The sequence below is a fragment of the Pygocentrus nattereri genome, chromosome 12 (genome assembly GCF_015220715.1).
Source record: "Pygocentrus nattereri isolate fPygNat1 chromosome 12, fPygNat1.pri, whole genome shotgun sequence".
NCBI classification, from domain to species: Eukaryota; Metazoa; Chordata; class Actinopteri; order Characiformes; family Serrasalmidae; genus Pygocentrus; species Pygocentrus nattereri.
Window position 1 is genome coordinate 38,665,676 of NC_051222.1, and position 18,934 is coordinate 38,684,609.

An 18,934-nucleotide genomic window follows, 5' to 3' on the forward strand; every position below is an offset into this window, starting at 1 on the left:
AACAGCTGATGAGAGTTTCGTCCCTGTCCAATGAAAAACGTGTATTTTTATTGATTCTTAGTTTATTGCATAATTTAAACCCTCCGGCTGTCCGTCACATCGCTTTAAAATGTCATGATGATTGGACCAATAGAAAGGCTCCAAATTCACTTGGAATAAAATATTTTACATTGACTTACATTAAAATAAAGTAGGTATTTTCAGTTATGTTCAAGTTAGACGACTGGCGGGCGGTTTCTAAAGCTTCGGCATGTTGTCGCTGCCCAACGAAAACCATGTTTCTCCATTTGTGGCCCTTTTCATCATTTGGCTGACGCTCGTATCCAGAGCGACTTCCAATTTGATCATTTTACACAGGGAGGCCAAGGTGGTGTTAGGAGTCTTGCCCAAGGACTCTTATTGGTATAGTGTAGGGTGGTTACCCAGGTGGGGGATTGAACCCCAGTCTACAGCGTAGAAGGCGGAGGTGTTACCCACTACACTAACCAACCACCATTTTTCTATATCATTTCTATATCAATTTCATGATGATTGGACCAATAGAAAGGCCCCAAAATCACTTGGAGAAAAATTCTTTCCATTAACTTACATTGAACGCAAGAGTGTTTTTGCCCTCTCCTGTAAAGTTACTATGTTGGAGATGCAACAATATGTGACAATATGTTTCTTGAAGTAGTTTATGGTGGATTTTGCGAAATTCAGACACACATAAACGCATATGCATGCTCAGTGTGACCTTATTGTATTGCACAGCATCATCTCTCAATCTCCGTTTATGCTGATGTGAACTGTGATTGGATATTTTAATAAAAGCTCAAAATATCTATAATTAAAACAAAGAAAAACGTCTTGGGGCCTCATTCCTAAACCATGCTGGCATTTCATTCAAATACTGCTGTGGTATTAAGCTTAAGCGATACTTTTTTGATCCCACAAACGGGGAAATTCCACCTCCGCATTTAACCCATCCATGAAGTGAAACACCACATACACACTAGTGAATACACACACACTAGGGGGCAGTGAGCACACTTGCCCGGAGCGGTGGGCAGCCCTTTCCACAGCACCCGGGGAGCAGTTGGGGGTTAGGTGTCTTGCTCAAGGACACCTCAGTCATGGACTGTCGGCTCTGGGGATTGAACTGGTCCCTTCCGGTCACAGGGCCAGATCCCTAACCTCCAGCCCACGACTCCCCCCAAAGGGGGCGGGGAATAATTAGGAATAAACTGTGTTTTTCTCTTAAAAGTGTTGTTGCGTGAAGCAAGTATTCAGTGTGGTGCCACGTTACTCTGCCGTAGACATGCCACGGACACTGTCGTACGTGATCCTGACTGACATGTCTAGTAATATCACAGTGTCATATTACCATTACCATTATTTGTCATGTTATTTATCATAAGACATGATGTGGCATTAGCTGTCATGACATCAAACATTGTCATCTGTTATTACGACTGTCTGTAAAGGTAAAATGATACGGTTATATTGCTGAAATGCCAACTCATAAAATCTGACATCTCTAATTACATGTTTTGGCATGTTTATGTCAATCTTATGTAGTAGAATTGTCTATAATAGTGTATTTTAAGGCTTACAAAGTAATATTTAACCCCTTAAAATCCAGCTTTATTACATACTAAGGCTTATTATTCAGTAACTACAGGGACTTCAATGTAAACTAGTTGAGCTGTTTATAGGTTATAGAAGTGTGTAATAAAACTGGCCATTTAAATTGTTATTCAATTGGACTGGAATTCAATTCAGCATTTTAGTAACATTTTATTTGGAGAGTACAATTTAGATGCTTTGTAGATGTAGATTTAATCTACCTTTAACTTACATTCAACTAAATATCTATTAAACACACCGTAAATCTTCCATTCTAGAGAATCAGAACTGTTCACAGTGGAGGTGATGGGAACCAGACGTCCACCTCTAAAAGCTCCCTCACAGAAAGTTCCTACATGAAAAGGCTATAAATTCGCTGCCCGATGACTGAGACGCTGTTTTATGATAGTTTTGAGAACATTTTGGCCGTAAACTCCATTCGTGGTGGAGGGATACATAATATGCGGGGCGCTGTGCGGCAAAATAGTCCCCAAAGAAAACTGATTATTCCAGATTTTCCACTGTTTTCCATCATCAGCATTCCATATAAAGCTCAGAAGACTCGTGTAGGTTCTCTGGTGGTTCTGGATGGTAAATAAAATGTCTATATTTGTGTTGTAGTCATGGCGACCCCTGTTTCCTATGACCACCACTGTAAATAAGTAGCCCATCTCAATGATTAATGCAAACATTTAGAACATTTTGGAGCACTAAACCTACTCCTGTTCCTCACTCTGGTCCAAATACTAACCCTGAGTTTCAACGGACAGTCTGTCAACAATGTAAACACCTATAGATAATCTACAGGGGCTACTGTGCACTTTGTATGTGTGGGGTTATAACATGCCACTGACTACTGTTATGCAGGCTTTTTAGGAGTGTGTGTGTTCCTGAGGGTCTCTGAGAGTAATGATGGCAGACAGAATTGGGTCAGCCCTCATCAATCCGTCCGAAAACACACAGTGACACATACTCATATCACACACTCCCTCACACAAGCTCTTACGGCCTGGTGTATTCTCTCTTTCTCCCCTTAGCATCGTCTGAACCGAGAGGGAAACTGAGTGGCTGACTCCGCCCCGCTCCACCTGGCCCTGCCCTTTTCCTACCTGCCACCATGGCACTGTCACTATGGTTACTGTGGATGTTTGCTGCCTCGCTTAGCAACATCGCCCCCTCTGAGCAAGGTAGGTACTGCAGTGGAAAATTCACCTGGGTTTTATAAACTGACTGCGTGAAGCCTGCTTCGTACATGTTCTTGGATCTGGGAATTTGACGCTAATTAAATGGGAAGGGGTTATGTACATAAGCAAGGATCTTGATAAAGCTGACATAGCAGTTTACCTGCTGGAGACTCAGTGCAGTACTCAGGAAATTGGCAGAAGGGCTCACATGAACAGAAACCTTACTTAACCATTACTGTAAAATACAAAGACATCTAGATTATGGTCGAGGGACTTTTTTTTGTTTATTTTTTTGGATGGAAATATCACAGTGTATTTTGTATGTAATTCTAGAGAATTGTATATAATTTCTAAAGCTGAGCTACAGCTGGCAGAACAAAACATTTGTGTTTGTATGGTTGAGTTTTCAAATTCTGTGATGCGCGACTGCACGCTGGTATATGATTTAGAAATAAAGAGGCTGTTGACTGTTCATGCTGAGAATGCCATATACGGTTTGCAGGGTCCTGGCATGTATTGATACATGCATCCCGGTACAGTACCATTAAGGGGGTTCCATGTGTGAATGACAGCCCTCTAATGTTCCTGGTTTTTAAGTGGGTTATTATCAGTCAGAAAGCTTCACACTTCATCATGGAGTTCCAGAGGGTTCAGTCCTGGGGCCACTCCTATTCATCATTTACCTCCTCCCTCTTGGCAATACCCTCCGCTATCCATTTTCACTGTTATGCTGATAATACAGAGCTCTATGTATACTGCATCCACGGTGCCAGCCTCCACCCCCCTCCCCCCGTTAATATCCTCACTGCTTATCTCCATGATATACATATTGCTACTGTCAGAAAAAACCTTACATGTCCATTTTTGCTGTTTTCCAGTTTTTGACATAATTTGAAAATGCCTATTGCCCTTTATATTGTCTGTACATTTCATGATGAATGGACCAATAGAAAGGGCCCAAAATGACTTGGAAAAACATCTGGTTCACTTGACTTACATCGAAAGTAAAATAGGTTTTTTCCTTCTCCTGTAAAGTTTATTTCAGAGATATAAGGTTTTGTCCTAACAGCAGCAGTCTAAATCTACACTTTCTAAAGCTAATATTTGTTTGCTCCCCATTGCTGGAGTAGTTAAGAGCCCTGGGGTACCCTCATCTCCTCCAGTCGTATTATCAATGTTTCCCAGAGTGCCTTTTTCCACCTGTGAAACATCTCCAGACCTTGCTGTTTCAACACCACACCCCACTGAGGTCTTAGTCAACGCTTTGGTCACATCACGCATTGACTACTGTAATGCCATCCTGGAGGACATCCCTAACAACCTTAACTCCTGACTTCAACTTATTCAGAGCTCTGCAGCACGTTCTAAACATACTGACCATGTTACAAGTCTGCTGATTGAGCTATACTCTTCATTACCTTTCCCCTGCCCACCTCGCAGATCTTCTTCAGCCGTACATTCCCTCCGGCCATCTGCTGTCTTCTTCACTAGGTTTACAGGCATGTCAGTCACTAACTTTAGCACCGTGGGTTCCAGAGCCTTTTCCTAGGCTGTTCCTAAACCTCCCCCACTCATTTGCATACAGGACTCGATTACACAATTTTAAGAAATTACCTCGCTTACCAACTTGAATAGCTACTAATGTTGCTAATGTTTTGTGTTTGCATATTTTATGTCTTATTACTGATTTTAAGGTAAGGTGACATTGAGTGTCATGATGGTCATGGCTGGTTAGTGTAGTGGATAACACCACTAGGAATCTTTGTGAGTAGGTTGCGATGCCAAATGGGCTCTACTTGATCTTTTCCAAGAAGCACAGGCAGAAACGTTTGCTGGTTTGAAACAGCTCAAAATACATGAACACTAAAAAAAGTGTGGTTTTAATTTCATTTGAATTTAAAGGCAGGCGTCTGTTGGCTGGTGTAACGGAATTAGTGTTCTCCTCCAAGCACGTTTAGCTGTCCACTGACGTCGTGTTAGCAGGAGGCAAGTGCTGGCCCTGTAAGACCTAGCTAGCACATGGAAGAATTGGACAAAGCCTAAATTTGGGATAAAACTTCCCAAGGGGGGGCAGTCGTGGGCTGGAGGTTAGGGAACTGGCCCTGTGACCAGAAAGTTGCCAGTTTGATCCCCAGAGCCAACAGCACATGACTGAGGTGTCCTTGAGCAAGACACCTAACCCCCAACTGCTCCCCGTGCACCATGGATAGGGCTGCCCACCGCTCCGGGCAAGTGTGCTCACTGCCCCCTAGTGTGTATGTGGTGTTTCACTTCATGGATGGGTTAAAAGCGGAGGTGGAATTTCCCTGTTGTTGGACTAATAAGGATCACTTAAAAAATTAGAAATTGCGATGTTGGCTACCCTTAGCTCATGAAGCATTGTGCAGAAGTCCACATGTAGGATTTCTGTTGGATTCTTCTCCCATTCCATAGTCATTAAGGCTGTGAAAGTGCGTCGGATTGCACTGAATTTTGCAATGTCCGGTTCGGTTAAAATTGATTATCATAACATTTCTTATTTGATAGTCAGTATGCACTCGGTTTTGGGTATAACTTTAAACACAGTCATCTAAAAAAGTATTGTTTCTGTTGTCCATATACAAGAATGACTTAAGCTTCAACATGGAAGACTTGTTTGGGATCATTATAGCATTAAGACTTTTCATCGCGATGTTTTATTCAACTTGACGTCTCAACAGTTGTTTTCATTAATTCCTCAGCGGCTACATTAGGGCTGCATGATATGCACATAAAATGCAATAATAACAATATAAAAAGTGCTAAATTATCAAGAAAACAGTTTCGCTCTAACTGGATGTGCTGCAAGTAAAGACCTTTATTTGCTGAGTAAACAGAAATCGGTAACACTCTACTGCAAGGGACTGTTCATAAGGCTATATGACATTTACGCAAGCTCGTTGCGACTACTGACATAACGCTGACATAAACATTTACAAATGCTTATGCTGTCATAAAAGCTGCTTTAGCTATCTTTGATCAAAACTGGCAAACATACCTTTTATATCGCATGACATCTATTGGAATAAGCATTTATGCATATTTTTTATAGTCAATCATTGTTATGTCAGTTGTTATGACAAGCTTATGTAGGTGATATGTAGCCTTATGAACTTATCTACAGTAAAATGTTATGCACAAACGTCCCTTTGAAGAAAACAGCAAAAATAAGTCAACAGATAAATGACAAAAGCACCATCCACTATTGTGCATTATAAAAATCGTGAAAAGCAGCTACTTTCTGTATTAATATGTACACGTTTATTTTCACTACTGTCCTACTAATGTAAATAAATATGTATTTAATTCTGTAAAAAGCTGGTGGAGGTTTGTTGTTGACGCTCGTCATTACAGATGCACACACTTTACCATACAGTCGACGCACTTTTCACCCCCTGGGAGTGAGAATAATGACGTTTTAAGCATTTTAAAGGCTAATAGTCCAGGACAGGGCGGTTTCTGAGGTCGCGCTCGTGTTCTAAAACACAGCTCGTGGTGCAGCCGTAGTGTACATGGTAACACGTATCACCTTCATCTCTGCCTGTTCTGGTTTGTCTGGAGGAGGGACTGTGTCAGGGGGCTAGTCCACACCTGCAGAGCATCTCTGTGGCCTTTGTCAAAGGGGGGCACTTTTTCACAGGGGATGGTACAGCAGGTAAATATTATGTTAGGGGAGGCTCTGCTTTGCAGCCAGAGGCGAGTGGAAGAAAGAAGGAGTCCAGGGATTGCTGGGTCTTACAGGCGATGAAGAGATGTTTAGATGGAGACTCAAGTCAAGTCAAGTCAGCTTTTATTGTCAATAATACAATATGTACAAAGTATTGAAACTGCGTTACTCTCAGACCCGGTGGTGTAGCAATAACATTAAATAGACAGTAAACAGTAAAAGTGTGAATTTAAAAACACTAAACACCAAATATAAAAATGAACAGAAAAAAGATTAAAAATAAAAACAAAAAATATTATATTATTTATATTAGATCCTGAAATGAACACTAAATGTACGTAAGGCACATACAGATCAAGGTCTGTGGGTATAAATAGTGCAAATATAAACAGTCGTGCAGTTAGACTGAGCTTATGGGTCAGTTAGTGATGAGTGCGTAACGGCCACTGAGAATGTCAGAGTTCAGTACTGGGGAGTGGGGGTCAGGAACCTGTGTTTGACCAGTACTATCAGAGTTTAGTACTGGGGAGTGGGGGTCAGGAACCTGTGTTTGACCAATACTATCAGAGTTTAGTACTGGGGAGTGGGGGTCAGGAACCTGTGTTTGACCAGTACTGTCAGAGTTCAGTACTGGGGAGTGGGGGTCAGGAACCTGTGTTTGACCAGTACTGTCAGAGTTCAGTTTTGGGGAGTGGGGGGTCAGGAACCTGTGTTTGACCAGTACTGTCAGAGTTCAGTACTGGGGAGTGGGGGTCAGGAACCTGTGTTTGACCAGTACTGTCAGAGTTCAGTACTGGGGAGTGGGGGGTCACTAACCTGTGTTTTACCAGTACTATCAGAGTTTAGTACTGGGGAGTGGGGGTCAGGAACCTGTGTTTGACCAGTATTGTCAGAGTTCAGTATTGGGGAGTGGGGGTCAGGAACCCGTGTTTGACCAGTATTGTCAGAGTTCAGTATTGGGGAGTGGGGGTCAGGAACCTGTGTTTGACCAATACTGTCAGAGTTCAGTACTGGGGAGTGGGGGTCAGGAACCTGTGTTTGACCAGTACTGTCAGAGTTCAGTACTGGGGAGTGGGGGTCAAGAACCTGTGTTTGACCAATACTGTCAGAGTTCAGTACTGGGGAGTGGGGGTCAAGAACCTGTGTTTGACCAATACTGTCAGAGTTCAGTACTGGGGAGTGGGGGTCAGGAACCTGTGTTTGACCAGTACTGTCAGAGTTCAGTACTGGGGAGTGGGGGTCAGGAACCTGTGTTTGACCAATACGATCAGAGTTCAGTATTGGGGAGTGGGGGTCAGGAACCTGTGTCTGACCAATACTGTCAGAGTTCAGTACTGGGGAGTGAGGTCAGGAACCTGTGTTTGACCAATACGATCAGAGTTTAGTACTGGGGAGTGGGGTCAGGAACCTGTGTTTGACCAATACTATCAGAGTTTAGTGTTGGGGAGTGGGGGTCAGGAACCTGTGTTTGACCAGTACTGTCAGAGTTCAGTACTGGGGAGTGGGGGTCAGGAACCTGTGTTTGACCAGTACTGTCAGAGTTCAGTACTGGGGAGTGGGGGTCAGGAACCTGTGTTTGACCAATACTGTCAGAGTTCAGTACTGGGCAGTGGGGGGTCAGGAACCTGTGTTTGACCAATACTGTCAGAGTTCAGTACTGGGCAGTGGGGGTCACGTCTCGATGGTACCTCTGTAGAAGGTGCACATCATGGGGGCTGGTGCTCTGGCTTTTCTCAGTTTGCGGAGGAAGTAGAGGCACTGATGAGCCCTTCTGGGCAGTGATGCTGTGTTGTTGGCCTAAAAGAGGTCCTCTGTGATGTGCACACCCAGGAACTTGGTGCTGTTCACCCTCTCCACAGCAGCACCATTGATGGTCAGAGGAACGTGCTGGGTGCACGTTCTCCTGAAGTCCACAATGATCTCCTTCATCTTTTCAATGTTCAAATGGAGATTGTTGTGTCTACACCACAAGGCCAGGTGGCTCACCTCACTCCTGTAGTTTGTCTCATCATTGTTGGTGATGAGACCCACCACAGTCGTGTCATCCGCGAACCGCGAACTCCAAAGAGGTTGGAGCTGTGCGACAGTGTGCAGTCGTGGGACATCAGAGGGAATAGGAGGGGCCTCAGTACACATCCTTGGGGGACCCCCGTGTTCAATCTGATGGTGAGGGCATTGCCTGATGATTCCTACGGGTGATGTGAAGCTGAGTGTGGTGGTGTGGTGATAAACTGTCACTGGTACCCCTGTAGTCACGGGGGTGGTGTCCTCAAGGGTACATCCTCAGAACATAATGATACCTTGTTCCAAAGAACTTTGATTTTTTTAAAAGTTTCCTTACATGCCATCTCGTCTCCAGGCCTTTATATTGCTCTGCTTAAAACTTTAGTATAAATATGTAGATTTCCTCTAAATTAGGCTACACAGAAGGACTTTAAACCTGTCACTGTACCTTTGAAGGTACATTTACACTGTTTATACCTTGATGACCAGAAAATGTTCCTGAGTAGTATGTTTGTTCTGGCTGTGTAGAGATCTGTAAATATTTGTTTCATATAACCTAAATATTTAAATGTAACTTTGTTCAGGCTCTGACAGAATTTTGAGGGTTTACCATATAATACAATTCATGACATATTTGGTTACAAAATGAATTACATTTGTTTTGTATTCTGTATCGACACTTTAAAATCTGTACAAAATAGAGAATGTAAATCAAATAGAAATGTAAGTCATTGTGCATTCACATTAGAGTCTGTATTCTATACAATTTAGAGTTTATTTCATGGTCAAGAAACAGCAAAAAAAAAGAATACAAAAAAATCGGAATACCTTTTTTGAGTAGATGAAGCCCATTGGGGATATAAAAGAGGATGATTGGTGGGCGATGGCCTAGAGCAGGGGTCGGCAACTCATATATTTAGAAGAGCCATTTGGTCCTTTCAACAAAAATCAAACCACTTTGGGAGGCACAACAATTCATGTCCATTTTATTGAAGTAACGTTTAAGCATCTTGGTGGTAAATATGTCTCATTATGTGCTAATGTTGTAGTAAAGACCAAACATAAAAAAGTCAGACTTACTTTGCTCTGCTTTAAGCTTTAGCTCAGATATAACTGCTTTTCTCGCATCTCCAGCTGGAAACTTTTCCTCAAAAGTAGGACAGTTTCTTGTAAAATGTCTCTTAACAACGTCTTACGCAGCTGAAGTCACTTCTCATTCACCAGCTTCTTGTTCAAATTTCCCCTTCCACCTTATATGATGCCGCAGTTTCATTCTGGCACCTCAGGTACTATTTAAGGTGGAATGAACAAATTAGAACAAAAGAGAATGCCTTTATCTTTGCGACTTGTTAGCGTTTGTCAGTTGATTATGAATGCAAATAATTCTGTTCGTCTCCAAATTATCGATGCTTATCTTAAATCTTTCTCTTTCATTGGTCAAAGAATGTTGGGCAGAAGGAGAAGAGGTAGACCTCAGAGAAGGTTTATGGATGTAGTGAAGGTGGACATGGAGATGGTTGGTGTAAAATTAGAGGAGGCAGTGGATAGGGCAAGATGGAGGCAGATGATCCGCTGTGGCGGCCCCTAAAGGGAGCAGCCGAAAGAAGAAGATCTTAAATCTTTCTCTTTGTCTTTTCATTAGCTACCAGCTAAGCGAGATTGTTGTCATTGCTATGGTGACCAGCAGTTTGCTGACCCCTGCACTAGATGGACAACAATCCCTGGCTTAATACATATTAAGGCTTATTATTCAGCAACTTTTACAACTTCTGAGAGTGGAGGTTCATGGCACTTGTGTGGATTATCATGTGGCTTCCTCATCATCTCCGTTATAGGCGATATATATCCTTAGAAGTTGAAGCAAAGGCTTCGGTATTGCCTTCACGTATTGATCAAACTGAAAGAAAAAATGTTTGGACAATGGAACCAAAAAGGTTCTACAGTGGTTTTAAGGTCTGATTTTGAACCTTAAATCAGTTCCTCCAGGTGAAAAATTGGTATTTGTACCTTTTCATAATCGAATGTTTTAAAACAGAACAGTAGAATAAAAGCCTGGAGGCGAGGCGAGGCGGGGTGTGTGGAGTCAGTACAGCTTAGAACAGATCATTTCAGTGGATTATGGTTCAGTTATGTTCCCTAACTAAAGGTACTGAGATGGACCCTTAAGGATTCCACCCCAGTGACAAGAGCTGAACTGCCCAGGAGACAGTTTAGTACCTTTATTTTCTGAGAATGTACAAGCCAAGCATAGCTGTTTTCCTTGAAGGTCCTCCCTCTGTTGTTGCTCCATTTTCTTTCAGCTTTGCCATCTAAGCTTGCAGGCACCGGTTGTCCTTTTTGCCTTCACATCTAAGGGATTTGGCAGACGCGATGTACAGTTTAATCGTGTTGCAGATGTAGACGAATGAATGCGTTAGGCATCTTGCCCAAGGACTCTTATTGTTTCTATAGTATGTTGTTCTTTCCCAGGCATGAAATGGAACCCCATCAGCAGCATTACCCACTATGGTACACCAACCAACAACCTCTTGTAGCTCCTGTAGCTCCTGTTGTTCCTCTGAGCTTGATAATGGTCTGGCTGTCCCTCTTTAATTGCTGGACCTCCTCTCAGATCTGGCCTGTGTGAGCTTTTTAAACTCAGCCAAGGCCAGCTCCAGCAGTGCCAGCCTCTCTCTCCTCTGTTTATGAGAGGAGAAGGAACACTGTGGTGGGCAATCAGGGCATTGCCTCTAGGCCTTCTTCCTCATTGTCTGTATCTCATTGTGCCTCTGCCTCGAAAGAGCTCAGGCTGATTTCATTGCCCTAAATTAAAGGAACAGAAAAGAAACTGTTATCTAATAAATGGACGGGAGTCGCCTGCATTTTGTCCCTTCTTTTGTCCACGTTTACACCAACAGCGTATCACACAATGTCAGGAACCACGTATCGTGTCTGTTAGAGAACAGCTCCACACAATTTGAAGCAAGTGTGTGGTGGTTTGGGAGAACAATTAGCACCATTCTAATTGGTGGATTACAGGCTTTCATTACTTGTTAGCTGCATTAGCTTAATAGCTCCAGTGCAAAACGTTTTGGCTGAGTGAAAATAGTATGCATGTGATTTTTGTAAACAATCCTTCACTAATACTCGACTGTAGAGACGAGGCTGTCAGCATCCAGATTTCCATCCTCACATACAGCAATCCTGTCGAATGGCGTCTTTGAAGAAACATCAACAGATTGCAGAGCTCCTCACAGACTGGCCAGGATGTGGGAAAGACTGGGTTATTTGTGATCGTCTTGCCATAACGATGGATAAACCTGCGGATAGTCTTTCGGGGGTTTTCTTTGTGTGTGTGTTTTCTTTCCCTTTGTCTGAGCTCTTGCACTTTAGCTGGAAACTCCATCTCCCTGCAGTGCGCTGGTCTGGTTTCCATGGCAACCTGTGGGAATATGGCTGCAGGCACCTCAGAAGCTAGCCTGAGTGGGATAGCCTGCTCGCTTGCAAACTTAGTTTATCCCTTTGCTTTCGTGAGCGTCTAAATTTTCATTGTGCATTTCGGCTTCAAGGTCTACCTTGTGGGACGTCCAGCGTTTCATGTTTTCTTCTTCTTTTCCTTTCAGTCGTTCCCCAATGAAGTCTGGGGGTGTTTTAGCTGGCTGTGTGGTGGTCCTTGCCAACATTTAACACCATCTTCTCCCTTTTATACATTTGAGCTATTTTCTCACTATAAGATTTAAATTGCGATGGTTGTAAAATTCTGATGGTAGCTAATCTCTTGACATCTCTCTCCCTCTGACTCAGGTCTGAGCAGGGCGGCCATGCCGTTTGGTCTGATGCGAAGGGAGCTAGCGTGTGAAGGCTACCCCATAGAACTCCGCTGCCCAGGAAGCGATGTCATCATGATCGAGACGGCCAACTACGGCCGAACGGATGACAAGATCTGTGACGCAGACCCCTTTCAGATGGAGAACGTCCAGTGTTACCAACCAGATGCCTTCAAGATCATGTCTCACAGGTGGGTCTATGTGTGTATCGTCACTGTCTGAAGAAAAAACAAGCATCTCCATGATGGTAGCTTTACAGAAGAGGGCAAAAACCTTTATTACTTTTAACGTAAGTGAACGTGAAGAGATTCTAAGTAGTTTTAGAGCATTGCTATTAATCCATTCATCATGAAAATGTCCCACAATGTAGAGGACAGCCACAGGGTTCAAATGATGCAGTAAACTAAAAATCAATGAAAGTTGAGATACGTGTTTACTTTGGACAGCAACGATATGCATTCGTGCTGTATCTGTTCATCTGCGTTCATAGGTAATACACCCACAGTAACGCAACCAAACCAGTCCGACTTTAGTGGTTAATCCAAAGTATATGGCTTTATTGAGAGGGGCCTTAGCAAATCCAGGTCAAATCCAGAGAGAACATAGCACAACCAGGCAACCGGATCCGAAGGACAGAGGTAAAAAGACAAAGTCAAAGAAATCAAACGCAGGTAAACAATCACAGAAGGGCAATCAGAAGAAAACGCTCAATGCCTCTCACAGGAAGATGCAATACCAATACAGATTCTACTCTAAAAGCCTGGGCTTTGCACTAAATCTAACAAGACACCAGATTACTACTTGGGTGAAAGTGAGCGATGATTGGAGTGCTAAGAGGCATCAGCAGTCAGGTGATCTCCCAGAGCATTCTGGGAGATGGAGTCCGTGGAAGCCTCAAAACCGTATGGATGTGTGACACCCACACAGTGTATACTTGAAGTACTTGAAGTTACCAAAAACAATTCAGTGTAGTTATGACAGGTTGCCAGTTGCTGTAAAGTCCCAAAGAACACGGTGAGCTAAGTTTTAATTAAAAGAATCCGGCATCAGCTAAATCCCATGATTTAGCCAGTCTATAAACCGTCTGGGTGTGGCCTAGTATTCAAACGAGCACTCTTGTTTAAGTCCAACACTCCCAGTATGGGAGTGCTACAACGCTGCATCTGCATCATAAATACAGAGGAATAAATTGAAACAGGCTCTGCATATATGGTGATGTAGTCCCCACTGTGTCCCAAAGCTCAGTGAAATCTCTGTCCTGCTTTTCTGAGCTAATGTCTTTGAGAAAGCGTGGTTCTTATTTACATTTACGGTATTTGGCAGACACCCTTATCCAAAGTGTCATACTTGATGAGTTTACACAGGTAGGCGAAGGTAGTATTAGGAATCTTGCCCAAGGACTCTTGCTGGTATAGTGTGGGGTGCTTACCCAGGTGGGGATTGAACCAGAGGAGAAAGCAGAGGTGCTACCCTCTACACTAGGCCAACCACACTGCTTTATTTACCTCATGCTGGTTGTACATACTGGGAGTACCTATACATGCATTGTTAGCATGAGTAGTTGAACACCAAATGCACAAACAAATGACAGGTGAGGTAGTTTGCTAGCTTGGTTATGCTGAATGGGATAGCTTTCGCTTGATTGTTAGCCTTTTTGCCAGCAATCCATTCTGAGATTTTGCCAATGGCCGCTTTATCTCATTTAAATCTGCCCCCAGAGGGGTCACAGTACATGCATGTCCACATTGGCCAGAGGGAAACATATCAGTGTATAACCACAGCTTTCTGTGTGCTACTGTTTTCCTATGACTATATATAATATCCATTTGGCTTCATTTAGTGTTGGATGCACTGTGACTTTTCTGAGTGAACTAGTAAGTTCATTCACAGCACAGGTCTGATCGATAAGTGCTTATTATTCTTCTGTTACATACAGATAAAATAATCAAATTCACCTGATATGTGACTGGGTATTTTCCTATTACTGTGTTTTATGGCTCAGAAAGTGTGTAAACAGAGTAAGTATTTTTTTTTTTTGGCTGCAGTGTATTAGATTATGTTCTTTGTATATTGTAGCGTCGGCCCAAAGGGGGACGGTGCTACTTCCCATGAGCCCCTGCGGCTCCGGTATTGGTTCCTGTTATGTGTAATGTTGGCGCATGTATTTATTAGTTATGTGTTTGGTTATGTGTGTTATGTAGCTTGAGTCTTCCCTTACCGGTTTATGTAGCTGTACTGTATAAGTTGTCACCTGCCGTGTGCGTGTGTTGTATTGTTGTTGATGTCATTCCCTCGTGTGCTGCGTGGGAGACAGGTCCATTTACCCATTTGGGTGATTACGTGCTAAGGCATCGAATTAAAAGAGCCTTTTTCTGTCAAAATGGATCGGTTCACTGTCTCTCCCTTCTCCACCACGCCACAATTGGTGTCGGAAGTGGTCCTGCGAGACGAAATGAGACGCATCTCGGAGGAACTCGAACGGCTGAGGAGAGAGACGGAGAAACCGGGCGGTGCGACAAGGAAGAGGCAACAACTGGACGGCCCGAATGACAGCGACCTACAGCGCTCAGCACGGCGGGCGACAGAGGCGGTGACCCCGCCCACTCCTCACACGCAGGCAACGGGGACGGCGACTAGCACGGCGGCTAGCACGACGCGACGGCTTAGCCTTCCTTGCTACAACGGCGACGCCGACTGGGCGGCTTTCGAGGCCCAACTAGAGGTCGTGGCGAGCTGCGAGGGGTGGTCCGACGCGGAGACGGCGGCACAGCTCTGCTTGGTGCTTCAGGGGCCAGCGCTCAGGGTCCTGGTGGAATTACCTGCTGAGTGTCGGCGCGAGCTCGCGCTGCTGAAAAGAGCACTGATGACGCGCTTCGGGAGACAGCCTGATGAGTCGGCGGCGAAACTGCTACTTGCCAACCGGAGACGGAACCGGGGCGAGCGGATAGGCGTCTTGGCCTCTGAAGTGGCACTGCTGGTGCGGCAGGCCTACCCGTCCTTCCCCCGGGAGGCCCAACAACAGCTCTCCCTCGATCGCTTTGTACGCGCGCTGGAGCCAGGTGAACTGCGGATGCACGTCCGGCTGGCGAACCCAATCACCATCAACGCTGCAGTGGACGAGGCGACCAGAGCTGAGACGATACTCTCCGGAAAAGGCGACGGATGGGACACGATGGCGCGACCTCGGGTCGGACCTCCTGACAAGAAGCTAACCTGCTGGAGATGTGGCGAGATCGGTCACAAAGCAAACACGTGTAAGTCGTCGGGAAATGAGACGGGAGCCGCCCGGTGAGGGGCGCGGCGACTCCACGACGTCTCACGGAACCCCCCAGCATTATCTCACGAGTTACGGGGCTGCCGGGCTACTACATAAAATGTGAGTTGAACGGTAATTCTTTTCTTGCGCTTATCGATTCGGGGTCGTCGGTCTCTCTGCTTAGGCCTGACCTGTTGCCGGATGACGTGGGGGAGGCCTTAGCACTTTCGGGTAGGCGCACTGAGTTGACTACTGTGACGGGTAACCGATTTGAGCTGGTCGGGTGCGTTTCCGTGACGCTCAATTTCGGACACGGGCCGTGGACTCAGTCCTTCTGGGTTGGGGGCATCATGGACGCATGCATTTTAGGCGGCGATTTCCTGGAACGAGTGGGGGCGGTGTTTGATTTCGGCAGCAGTAACCTGACTCTAAATGGCCGCAGGGTCGCCGTTCACGGGGGTACTGAGATGGCAGGAACGCCGTGTAATGTAGCCGTGCGTCAGGCGGGGAGTGACACAACAGCGCCGTTTAGTGTGGACCCGGTTCGCGATCTGTGGGAGCGTAGCCGCGCAGGGCTGTCTGAAGGGCAGGGCCAGTTGCTGTGGGCGCTACTCGACCGGTTTAGAGGGGTTTTTGCGGTCAGTGAGCGTGAGTGCTCGACGACGGGACTCGCGGTTCATGCGATTGACACAGGAGACGCGTTACCTGTTCGGCTGAGGCCGCACCGTCTTCCGCTCGCCAAGCGCTTGGCAGCGGAGCAACAGATTAACGAGATGGCCGCCGCGGGGGTAATAGAGCCGTCGAGCAGTTCGTGGTCCGCGCCGGTTGTGCTGGCCAAGAAAAAGGATGGCAGCTGGCGGTTTTGCGTTGACTACCGTCGGTTGAACGCGGTGACGAGGGCTGATTCGTACCCCATGCCGAGGGTTGACGACACCTTGGAACGGCTAGCAGGTTCGGACTGGTTCAGTTCGTTAGATCTCCGCAGCGGGTACTGGCAGGTTCCCTTGGCGGATACTGCGAAAGAGAAGACGACCTTCTCCATCGGCACGGGCCTGTGGCAGTTCACCGTCTTGCCCTTCGGGCTCTGCAACGCACCGGCGACCTTTGAGCGCCTCATGGAGCGTGTTTTAGTGGGGGTCGCTAGGGAAAAGTGCGTTGTTTATTTGGACGATGTGCTGGTACACGCTGCCGGGTTTGAGGCTGCGTTGGCCAATCTGGAGCTGGTGTTGGGCCTTATTAAAGAGGCGAGTCTCTCACTTAACCCAGCCAAGTGTAACCTGCTCCAACGACGGGTTAGTTTCCTTGGGCACGTAGTGAGCGGGGAGGGCATCGCCACTGACCCAGACAAAACGGCTGCGGTTCGCGACTGGCCCACTCCCCGCACGGTACGCCAGGTACGCAGTTTTTTGGGGTTCACGTCGTACTACAGGCGGTTTGTGAAGGGCTTTGCGGAGATTGCCGCGCCGTTGCATCGCTTGACGGGTGGCAGTGGTACCAGGCTTCGTTGGTCCGACGAGGCGGATAGAGCTTTCCTCACACTGAAGGAAAAATTGTGCAGCACGCCGGTCTTAGCCTACCCCATACCGTCGGGGCAATTCGTGGTTGACACTGACGCCAGTGATCACGGGTTGGGCGCTGTACTGTCACAGATGCAGGATGGGTCGGAACGGGTGATTGCTTACTTTAGCAGGCGGCTAGATAAGGCGGAGCGCAATTACTGTGTGACGCGGCGGGAGCTGTTAGCAGTCGTGGAAGGACTTCGCCATTTTCGGACGTATGTCTACGGTGTCCCGTTTAAACTGCGCACTGATCATGCATCACTGCTTTGGCTAATGCGGTTTCGAGAACCGGAGGGGCAGCTCGCGAGGTGGCTCACGAGACTGCAGGAGTTTGATTACACGGCTGAGCATCGTCCGGGTCGTAGCCATGGGAACGCTGACGCCTTGTCCCGTCGTCCGTGTACAGAGTTGAGCTGCGTGTACTGCCAGCGCGCCGAGAGTAGAACTGTAGAAGAGTTGGAGTGGGCGTTACGCGGTGTTGAGACGGGTTTATTACCGGACTGGGACGTTGCAGTGCGGTTGGGCCCCGTGGCCAAAGCCATTCGGTCAAGCTGGAGCAGCATGAGGGTCGTGAGGGGCATCCTTTGCCACGTGTGGGAAGACCCGAGCAACGGGCGTACGCTAACTCAGGCGGTAGTGCCGCGATGCCTCCGTGACGCGGTGCTGCAGGCGGTTCATGGGTTGCCGGGCTCGGGGCACTTCGGAATAACAAAGACGCTGGGAAGGTTACGGCAGCGCTTCTGGTGGCCGGGATGCCGTGCTGACGTGGAGCTCCACGTTCACTGCTGTGACATCTGCGCCGCGAAGAAGGGCCCTGCAAAGGCCGCACGCGCTCCTCTTCAACCGATGCAGTCTGGGTCCCCCATGGAGAGGGTGGCGGTGGACATCCTGGGCCCATTCCCCGTCACGGATGCGGGGAACCGTTTCATCATTGTAGCTATGGACTATTTTACCAAATGGCCGGAAGCCTACGCTGTACCGGACCAGAGTGCAGTTACGACAGCTGAGGCCCTGGTTGACAATTTCTTCTGCAGGTTCGGTGTTCCTGAGGTCCTGCACAGTGATCAGGGCAGGAACTTTGAGTCTGAGGTGATGGGGGAAGTCTGCAGACTCATGGGCGTCCACAAGACGCGCACGACCCCCCTTCACCCGCAGTGTGATGGGCTGGTCGAACGATTTAATCGGACCCTGGCCGCCCAGCTAGCCATTGCTACACAAGGACACCAGCGCGACTGGGACAAGCGGCTGTCTGTTGTACTGTTGGCCTGCCGCTCGGCAGTGCAGGAGACCTCTGGTTTCACGCCGGCCATGTTCGGGCGGGAGCTGCGGTCTCCCATCGAGCTGGCCTTCGGCGCCCCTCCGGATAGCGAGGACGACACACCACCCGGACCCCCATTTGTCAGGGGCTTGCTGGACCGGCTGCGCGATGTGCACAAACGGACCCGGGAGAACCAGTCCGCGGCTGGAAACAGGCAGAGGCGCGCATATGACATGCGTTGCTACGGCGCGTCTCTGCCTGTGGACTCGGATGTCTGGCTGTACAACCCCCAAAGAAAAAAGGGACTGTGCCCCAAGCTTCAGTCGGCATGGGTTGGGCCGTGCAGGGTCCTCTCCCGAATAGGAGAGGTTGTTTATCGCATCCGTTGGGGTCGATGGCGCTTGGTGGTGCACCGCGACCGCCTGGCGCCGTACCGGCCTAAACTTATGGGTGCTGGACGTCACCCGGACTCTCCTGCTCCCATTTCCCCCAGTGTTTCCCCTAATACTGCTCCCTCTGTACCCCCCGTGGCCAGACCGCAGCGCACGCGGAGAATGCCGCGCCGGCTGCAGGA

At 47.0% G+C, this 18,934-nt stretch overlaps 1 protein-coding gene across 4 annotated transcripts in view; it reads left to right on the forward strand.

Annotated features, from left to right (window-relative positions):
• The window catches only part of LOC108413141 (adhesion G protein-coupled receptor L1-like), a 138,145-nt gene that overhangs the window by 28,160 nt on the left and 91,051 nt on the right, over window positions 1-18,934 (forward strand). For all 4 annotated transcript variants that reach the window (XM_037543264.1, XM_037543265.1, XM_037543262.1 and 1 more), the window contains exons 2-3: window positions 2,646-2,795; window positions 12,265-12,478. In XM_037543264.1, the coding sequence (XP_037399161.1) occupies window positions 2,726-2,795; window positions 12,265-12,478 (284 nt within the window). In that variant the 5' untranslated portion in view covers window positions 2,646-2,725. The remainder of the gene's footprint in view (window positions 1-2,645; window positions 2,796-12,264; window positions 12,479-18,934) is intronic.